Source organism: Nomascus leucogenys, chromosome 15 (assembly GCF_006542625.1).
Source record: "Nomascus leucogenys isolate Asia chromosome 15, Asia_NLE_v1, whole genome shotgun sequence".
NCBI lineage: Eukaryota > Metazoa > Chordata > Mammalia > Primates > Hylobatidae > Nomascus > Nomascus leucogenys.
The window spans coordinates 40,868,908-40,879,040 of NC_044395.1; the positions used below are offsets into that span (position 1 = coordinate 40,868,908).

At 43.2% G+C, this 10,133-nt stretch overlaps 1 protein-coding gene across 1 annotated transcript in view; it reads right to left on the bottom strand.

The window, feature by feature from the left end:
- HEPHL1 (hephaestin like 1) overlaps positions 1–9,728 on the bottom strand; it is a 97,763-nt gene extending 88,035 nt beyond the window's left edge. Inside the window, exon 1 of the mRNA XM_030828934.1 lies at positions 9,550–9,728. Coding sequence (XP_030684794.1) covers positions 9,550–9,719 — 170 coding nt within the window. The 5' untranslated portion in view covers positions 9,720–9,728. The remainder of the gene's footprint in view (positions 1–9,549) is intronic.
- Positions 9,729–10,133: the final 405 nt, after the last annotated feature.

Genomic DNA, 10,133 nt, shown 5'->3' on the forward strand with positions numbered 1-10,133 from the left:
ATGCCTTCTATTTCTAAAAACAAAGCTGCCACAACAAAGGGTGTTGTTGAATTGAGTTCTGCTCTGCAAGGGGATTGGCCTCTGGAGCAGAGAGCATGGCATCTGCTCACTATCCCTGCTCAACCTCTGGCTTGCCAACTCTCCTCTCAGGCATTGAGGCTGAAGTCTTGGGCCCGTCTATGAACATTCTGGGTCTCTTGTATCCAAGCATCCACTAAGCCTGCAAGTGTCTACCCAGGAGCAAGAGTTAGGCCTCTCCCACTCTATAAGGCAAAGACTTACATTTCCCTGTGCAAGAGAATGGGATATAAAAGTTGAGATGCCTGACCCTGGACCTTTATAATAGAGGCTGTTACATTTCTCAGCCTTGCTTGCAACTTGGAGTAGTCATGTGACATAATTCTAGCCAATCAGATGTAAGCGGAAGTCACTCAATGATACTTCTCCAGGTGTAGCTGGAAGACACCCTTTTTATCCTCTTCTCTTCCCTTTATTCATGCCTGAAATGTAGACATGATGACTGGCGCTCCAGCAGCCATCTTGAGATAATGAGGAAGAGGGTCACACCCTAGAGATGGTCAAGTGAAAGCCAAAAGGAACCTGGAACCCAGATGATTGCCAATCTCTGGCTCTCTTTTATGTAAGCAATAATAATACATCTTTAATCGATTTAAACCACTTCTGTTTTTCAGGACTCAGTTAACGAGTAGCTGAATACAACTCCTGATTGAACAGGCTGCTCAAAAGGAGAAGGAAGAGGAAGAGGCAGAGGAAGAACTGAGTCATCCCCAAGCTTGCTAATAAGCCTCAGAGTTGCCCAGTTTTATAGCTGACAATGGGTCACCCAGTAAGGTGACACAGCAAGGATTAGATTCAGAATCACTGGTGTGCTCTCTGAGTTCAGCCTGACGGGTAAAAATCTATAATACAAAACTATTATTCATAGGACCTTATCATTCCAACAGGCCCTGCAGGGAAGGATGGACATTGGACTCTACTTCTCTACCCTGTTCTTCCACCGCACACATGAAGACACAAAAGTATACACACATGCAAATGCATGTGGAGCACACATGCTCACTTCTTCACATATGTACTGCTGCTTTTAATCTGCTAAAAGGTCCTGACCCCACCTCTGCCCAAGACCTTTCTCCATCACCTCCACAAGACCAGGTCTTACCATGAGTTGTCTGGCAAAGGCACCCAAATAAGAGGCAAAGTAAGTATCAGGAGGGGCAGTGAAGTGTTTGCTGAGTCCCTGTAGGGACTGCAGCACTTATATATGCTTCATATTTTGGCACTGAGTTATACATTGACTGTTTTTCATATTCCTGGACATGTATCAGTCTTATCACCTATACAGCCAATAGTCACCCCAAGGGGGGATTGGGTTTTCTAAAGCAGTGGTTCCCAAATGTCCACCCATGTACCACTTGCATTAGAATCATTTGGAACATTTGCCAAATTTTTATTCTCAGGCCCCACTTCAGGGCGATGGAATCAGACTTTCTACTGGCAAGACCATGGCATCTGTATTTTTCCTAAGATCACCAAATGATTCCTGTAGTAGAGCTTTTTAGGGCTTGCCTATTCTAATTTTTCTTTCCTCCTAACCAAAGAAGACCACAGTGATTCTGCTTTTGCAAGTTAGATGGGCCATAGTGTTCTGGCAAATGGGCTGTGAGTGGAAATGCCATGTGTCACTTCTGGGTGGGGGCATTTAATTATTATTGCAAGACCCTCTCCTCCTCTGCTGCAGGAGGAGCCTCCTGCTCAGACAGTGAAGAGAACCCATAGCTTCCTCCTTGTCTCAGGACTTCTTCCCCTGCACTGACTCCACATCAAGAGTAGGACAGTGTTGACCCATCAGGGTGCCCTAGGGAGATACTTAACACAAAACAAAAACTATAGTAACTATTTGATAAAAATTTGTTGAGGCTGGGTGTGGTGGCTCACGCCTAATCCCAGCACTTTGGGAGGCCAAGGCAGGAGGATCACTTGAGGCTAGGAGTTTAAGACCAGCCTGGGCAATACAGTGAGATCCTATACTTTTTTAACTAATAGGAAAAAAAAACTTGAAAGTAAAAAAAAAAAAGAAGTGGGAAGGGATAGAAATAAGAGAAAGATAAAGTATTTGTTTTGGCGTCTACACAGCAAACCACCCATTGAGAACATATTATGCATTTGTAATAGTAGAACAGAAACTCCAGCTACTTTGAGTTCTATAAAATGCAAATTTGCCCAAGAAACAAAGTAAGGAAGTAACTTCAAGGGAGCCATCCCCATGAAGCAGTCTCCAATTTAAATGGAGTATATTTGTTAGAATATCGCATTGGTGAGCCGTCTGTTGTTTATCGCGTAGCCATGGCGAGGGGCTGAGCAATCACTATCCCTCAAGAACATTTTCAATCTGCATTCTAATATCTTGACTCAAGCTAAGGAGGTGTCTACTTCCTGCTGCAAAGGAATCCAGTGGGGCCAGGAAGGTTAACATTAGCAACTGCCTTAAAGACAAGTTGGGGACTTGGAACATTACATTGCCAATGCCTGGGGCCAATCCTGTGGAGGGAGATATCTTCCAAAAGCAGAGGAGATTAACCATTATCAGAACAAACCTGCTCTTGGGAATCCTCTACACAGTACAGAGTTGGACTTCCAGGTTAGATTCTCAGGATTTTGTAGCTTGCAGGGGTGTAAACCACACCAGCAATCCCATGACCTCTGCATCTTTTAGAGGGATGTTTTCTGATGGCTTCGTTGGAGCAATTGTTGATCATCTACTATGTCTGGGACATAAAACTAAAAGCTGGGGCCAAGCTGTATTAATCTCAGTCCCTGCATGCGAGAGTTTTACCATCTAGTTGGGAAACAAAACATATGCATTTGACAATAAACACACAGTTTTACAATGTTAACTGCCAACTCTACTGTCCAGAGCCCCACCTGTCTGTGGAGAGGGCAGGGAAATATAGGATGAAGATAAACTGCAAAATAACATTAGCAGAGAGTGTGGTCAGAGCCAACATGTGAGATCATAAGAGTCACGATAAGGACAAGAAATACTGTTTGAGCTTGAGAAGGAACATTCTTCACCAAGGAGAAAAAAAGATGAGATTGAGACAAGTGCCACTTGGCAAAAGAAAGGGTGGAGACAGAGATTGCACATTCAATTTGGTGAAGCTGCACCCTCCCTATTAGATTAATAATTTTTAATACCATCTGGATGATGTGCTTCTATACATATTCTTTCACTCTGGGTCCCCTGGCACCACCTATGTCTTGGGTCCTTCCTTTTCACGCTTCATTTCCACAGAAGCCCTTCATACACGAGGCGTATTCAAAACAAATGGCATGATGAGGGAGAAGGAAAATGAGCTTGAATCCCAACTCTCTCACTTGCTGGTTGTGAAATGGGGAAGAGACTTAACCTCTCTGAACGCAGTTTCCTCTGCTGTAAACTGGTGACCATGGTAGAGCTATCATAAGGATTCAATGAGAAGAGGTGTGGAGCCCCACACGCAGCAACTGGGAGAGTGGTGCTGAATCAATGACGGTTATGATTATTTCTGGTAAAGCATAAAGCTTTGTTAGAAAAGAGGAAAATGTGACCAGCCAAGGTCTTTCCCCCAAGGCTCCTGCTCTCCAGAGAACCCTGTGAGACAGCAGAGCTACCACGGGAGCTGATCAAGTGCTCTCAAGTGGCAGGCACTGTGTCTGAGTATGTGCAGATCCTAAGTCCCAAAGATAACTCTGCAGTCCTCATCTGCAGAAACTTATTGGAAAAATGGGTCTTTGCAGATGTGATTAAGTTAAGGATCTTAAGATGGGGAGATTATCCTGGATTAGCTGGGTGGGCCCTAAATGCCATCAAAAGTGTCCTTATAAGAGGCAAACACAGGCCAGACACACACAGAGAAGAAGACAATATGAAAATGGACGCAGAGATCAGAGTGATGCAGCCACAGCCAAGGAATGCTGGCAGATACCAGAACCTGGAAGAGTCGAGGAATGGCCCCACCCTTAGAACCTCCAGAGGAAGTGTGGCCCTGCCAAGACACTCAGGCCAGTTCAGACGTCTGGCCTCCAAAACTGGGGGAGAATAAATTGCCATTGTTTGAAGCCACCCAGTTTGTGGTAATTTGTTACAGCAGCCACAGGAAACTAAAACACCCTCAAAGCAAGTACTATCACTATCCCTATTTTACTGATGAGAAAACTGAGGCAAAGAGAGATTGAATTACTCGCCCATAAAGTGGGGCAAGAATTCTAAATGTGACAGTTGATGCCAGAGCCCCATACTTTGCCAGCAAACTGGACTGCCTTGGCATCTCCCTTAGACCAAGGCTGGGCTACACTTGGCTGGGGATATCCTCCCTATGCCCCCTGATCTCCCTCCCAGGGACAGAAGATTGGTCACCCCACTTCATGGTGTGCTAACCTTTAAAGCAATGCCTGGAGCATAGTAAATACTCAGTGACACTTAGCTAACTTACTATACTGTCAATGAGTTATCTTTCAGATCCTGCTAACCAGGCCTTGGGGGCCCATCATATGGAGGTGGGAAAAGGAAGACAGGGACTAAGAGGATGCCTGTGAATCATGGAAAACAGGGGAGAACTGAGGTAGGGGAGGGTAGCAGGGACTGCCAGCTGCCTTGCAATATTCATGCTCCCCTTCTTTCTTAGTGTCAGAGGCAAATTCTATCTTTATTCAGGCAGAAAAGCACACAGCTGAAAGGTTATATTTTTTCAAGTCCTCTTTGTGGCTATGAGTATCCAATGAGATATAAGTAAAATCGGTTGGGTAGGGTTTCAATGAGAACCCTTTAAAAGGCTGATGCAGCAAAAATTGTTCTGCTTCTACCTTTTGCCTTTCTTTCTTTCTTCCTGGAATATAGACACGATGGCTGGAGATCCAGCAGCAATCTTGTGACCATGAATGTGCTTGAGGAGGGAAACCACAAAGGGTTTAAAGCACATAGGCTAAGGATGGTGGATCAGAAATACAGAAAGCCCCTGAGATCCTGTTATAACATCTATCCCACCAGCCTTGGACTGCCCACTTCCAGATTCTTCTACAAATGAATACAAAATCCTAATTTGTGGAAGACATTATACTCCAGTCTCTAGCGGCAGCCAGAAACAATCACTTACTGATATAGCATATAACAGCAGCTCCAAGAGATTCACATGGCATCAGTCCAAACAAAATATTTTTGGTGCTGATAAGACAGAAGTTGAGGTTTGAAAATTACCATTTGTTTAGACCATGCACTAACCAGATGATATTCTTTCCTTTATTTCAAAGCTCACAAAAACCTCTGTCTCCTCCCTGCTTCCCCTCAGTTGGTCCTTCTTTCAGATAGATGTGTGAGTTCTCTCTCACACCCGTTCTAGGGCCTGCTTCTTAGAATACTCAAAGCCCCTTGCCATACATTGGGCTGATGCAGTGATGTAGCTGGGTCAACTAACAGACTCTACAAAAATGGGGTTTGAGCAGCGGTTAGCCTCACTTATGTTCAAGTGCAGTTCCACCCATGAGTTAGCATCCATGAAAACCCTGCATTTCACTGGGAAGAAAAAGGCTGAATGTGTGTTGATGGCCTAATGAGGTCTATGGTGAGAACTGTGGCTTTAAATAAGATGACCACACTCTACTTCCATTAAAGATCAGCCTTTACCACCAAACGCACACCTTAATTAAGCACTTTATGAGCCTGAGCAGGACTGGTATAAATAGATCAAAATACTGACACCATCCCCAGGCAACTCAAAGGAGCCCAGTGTCCCCATTTACTCCAAGGAGGAGGAGAAGTATATTTATCTGGAGAAAATATTTCTAAATAGAATCTAACTCCTAAATCCTATACTTTTTAGGAAACATTAGTGATTATAGACTCAATTATATTTTTGAACCCTATAATCAAGCATAGGTACCAAGCAGAAAAGTTAAATCGCACCATCTGAGGGCTATAGAGTCTCAGCGAAATGATTTCAATTCATTTCCAATCTCATCCTTGTGCATAAGGATGTGCCTAACTTTGGTTTCCAAATGTTTTCACATTACTGAAACTTTGGCACCCACCATCTTGTGCCCCAGATTTTTGCCCATTCCCCTTATTCAAAGATAAAACAACCAGAACAACTCAATTGATAAGGTGATTAGCTTTTACTTCAACGATTTTGAATGCCTGCCCTGTACTGTATCCTCCATGGGATACTGTCAATGACAAAGTTCCATGTAGGGAAGGGGGATTATTAAATATATGCCAAAACTTCTTATCTATCATCATGGTGTTTTACTGCAGTTGCAGACATGACTGATGTACATCAAGCAATTAGAGGGCAATGGAGAGGGAAGAAAATGCAGTGTCCAAGTTCATGATAAAGACCCCAAGCTCCATGAGTGGTTAGGAAGGAAACAGATCAGTACAAGCCAGGCTCATGGGGGAAAGCTTCACATATGAGGTGAGGAATTGGAGATAATTCTTAAAGGACAGGGGAAAAAATGGAGAAAGAAAAATACAGACTACTTCAAAAGTTGTCACATATGTCCATGATCAGTCCCAGGTCTTCTCCAACTCTAATTTCTAGGACTGAAAATTTGCAAATCATCTCTCTCCTTTCATTCACCATTGCAAAAATCTTCCTAGAACTGGCAAGTCAGGTAAGATATTTTTCATTCAGTTTCAAAATTATTTCTAATGCTTTGGCATTACACTTCTCAAGTGACTCTAGGGATTACATTTCAACTCCCTTCTTACACAAATTGAGGAAAGTGATATTCAGAGAGATTATATGACATGTTCAAGATTACACAACAAGTTGGGCAGAACAAGCACTAGAAGTTAGGTGTCTGGATTTCTATTTCAGGTTCTTTCCACTCATGGTGGAATTCTGAGCACGTGGCTCTCCTGATCCTTTAAATATCAGACATTTGTCCAAGTGTGAATATCCAAAACAACAGACTGACCTCAGAAAGGCAGCCTATCCACCCTCCAGGAGGCTGAGTGAGGGGCATGATTACATCATCCATGATGACTCCTTCCTGCTCCTGGGGAAATGGCACAACACAGAGTACACACACTGAACTCCACTTATGTCCCAGTCACAGCATCTTCACATACACCCAGGATGCGTATCTTGTGGTCCACAAGCAATGTCAGCCACCTACAACAGTCCTACCTTTTTAGGAACTTGTCTGAGCCACCTACCACAACCACTAACACTGATGGGATCACTGATAAAAACCAGTATCCTGATGGGATCACTGATAAAAGCCAATATCCACTGCATACTCACCTGGATTTCCCTTCCAAGAAGTAGCAGTCAGTCTGACACAAACTCTGTCCCTTTGCATACCAGAAAGAAATATTTGGGGACCTTGGCGTTCTAGGTATGACACCTTAGCATGCCAGCTGCTTCTAAGAACAAATGCACTATCATATGGGACCATGCATTTTGAAACCATCTCACTCAAATCTGATGCCAAACCAACTGTTTTCATCATGCCTATTTTCTTTTCCACCATAGCAGTTTTTATATGTTTTATTGCACTTTCATCAAAGCACCATCTTCTGGTCGAAATGATCAAGAGACCCCAACTTCTTCCAGCACCCCACTTTGTGAAAACAGCATGGTAGTATTTGAGTATTTATGATTCTTTGGGGTTTTGAATTAACCCATATAACTTGTTTGGTCACTGACCACCAGTGATCCCTTTCAACATGCTTCTAGGAAGAGTGACAAAAGAGACTAAACGTGCCTTTGGCAAAATTAGGACTTTCTAGAAAGTTCTTATTACTCTGATCCCTGGCTTCCCTCAAAGTTGCTTTAATTCACTGGGGAGGGATCACCTTTACCAAGAAACAGATTGTGTAGTGAAAAGAAATATGGGCTGTGGAACCAAAGCAATGTGAGTTTGGTGCTACCATTTACTTACAAACTCCGGCAAGTATTTAACCTCAGAGCCTTGGTTCCTGGTTCATAAAATGAGAATAATAATATCTGCAAGCAGTAATGAATTGAAAAGTCCCTCATAGAATTTTTGGGTCAGAATAAATGCCCATACACAGCTATAGTGATGTGGGCATTTTAGGAAGAAGACAGAATTTCTGTGGGTGTTAATCTTATGGAAAGGCAATCCAGTATCACATTTAGCTTAAACGCTATATTCATTACACTCAGTGTACACATTTTCAACATTCTTATCCCCAGTAGCTGCTCACATTGACTGTTTCCTACTGAGCCCTCTCTGAGAATAGCAGAGCTCTATTTGTAGAGAAGGCATCTGGCATTTTGGGTACCCTTTCAATCCCATAGCTATTCATCACAGTAAAGACACCACCACCAATGATCAGCAGATGTGGGATTGAAAGCAATCAAGAGTTTCCTTTGGAAATAGCCCTACAGACATTATATTTCCAGGTACAAAGCTTAAGGAAAAGTCTGCCTTGGCAGCTTGTCTGGCACAGGCTTCATCTTTGGTAAACAAAACATGACTATACCACCTTTGTTTTGTTAGAAAACTTGGAAGCTGTATTTCCAAGCCAACTGGATCTTTGGTCTTTCCTCAAAGACAAGGGGCCCTGGCTCTTAAAGACTTGTTGGTAGGCCCTGTGCTGTTCCTGAATTTTATCAACTAAACTCATCTTTAGGAAATGGAACATGGATGCGGAATGCAACTGGTTCTGCCTGTCAGAAAAGAAGCAAGCATTCAAATATCCAACAGAGGTTGCCAAAACATCTGAAAAGATGTTCTAATAACCACAAAGTTGAAAATAGCATGACAGCTTCTGGTGTCAGGAGGTGACTTCGGAGGGAGATCCATGAAACAAATTAGATAGTTAAGATACTAGGCCCTGGAGGGGGCAGGGAGCAAGGGTTATTTTCTGTCCCAAATTAAAAATCAGGAACATAGAACACCATGGCGCCATCTCACCTAGCTATGCTATGTGTTCTGGGATAAGATATTGCCCTCAGCATGAATGACTTGGAGCTGGAATAAACTTTTTACCAGTTAAAGAGCTATTTCTAAGTAGACTCAAGGAAACTCTGAAAATAGCAGGCAAATCTCCTGTGACTTCCTCCTCTTTTAAACGTTGAAAAACATGACTTAGCATATTTATCTCCCATTATGATGTTTCATTCCAAAAATACAAACTAAGAAAACACTGTGTTTTAACAATAAGGAATTCTTGAAATTTCTCAAATCTTCATCCCAAGTGTTGTCATTTAAAAACAAACAAACAGAATCCCCCAGAAGTTACTAGTAGTGCCTGGTGAAAACTGTCAAACACCTGGTTGTGTGTATGTCTCTTCACAGGCAAGGCTGTTAATAGGTGGCTCAACAAATACATGGAGCTATGAATATCTCTTCCAGATTACACACCCATCCATACATAGGGCTCTTCAAGCAAAAAACAAAACACCTTCTCTTGGTCTAGATCAACTCACCCCCATTGTAAGTACCCAAGAAATACAACTTTCCCCACACAAAGTCAAAAAGAGGCCAAACCTGGGAGTCAATGAGGACCCTAAGTTCACTCACTTGTCTTCTGTGAAACTTTTCCCAGTAATAACATTCTTCCCTTGGGGTACATAGTTCCAGTATTCTTCCACAATCCCAATGTAGTATGTTCTGGTAACTGTGCCAACCAGTCCAGACAGACCCAGGAATGTGAGGAGAAAGATGCAGCCAGCTGGCTGCTTCCGAGGCATTTGTGGATGTAACTCAAGCAGGCAGGCAGCCTGCACAGGGGACAAATCTGTTGGTCCCTCCCCCTCACTCAGCTCCTCCTCCTCAGGTAGCTTGGGTTTGGGGAAGAGGCAGAGGCAGAGGCTGAGGCCTTGCGTAAGCAAAGCAAGCTCGACTGGGGCATTGCTTTGACAACAAAACTTTTGCCAGCCATCCGAGAAATGTGTGACTGGCTTATTTATGTACTGCCCAAGCCAACAGGCCTGTTTCTATACGTTTCGGTACCATGCTCTTACATCAGTCATTTGTCAGCCAGGATGACAGTGTGACAACTTGGGCTGATGGCTTTCCCCCACCCCTTCTTCCTCTTTTCTTCTCCACACCTCTTACATTAACACATTAAAATCTGAAAAGTGAGCTGGCCTGAGTGGAGCATC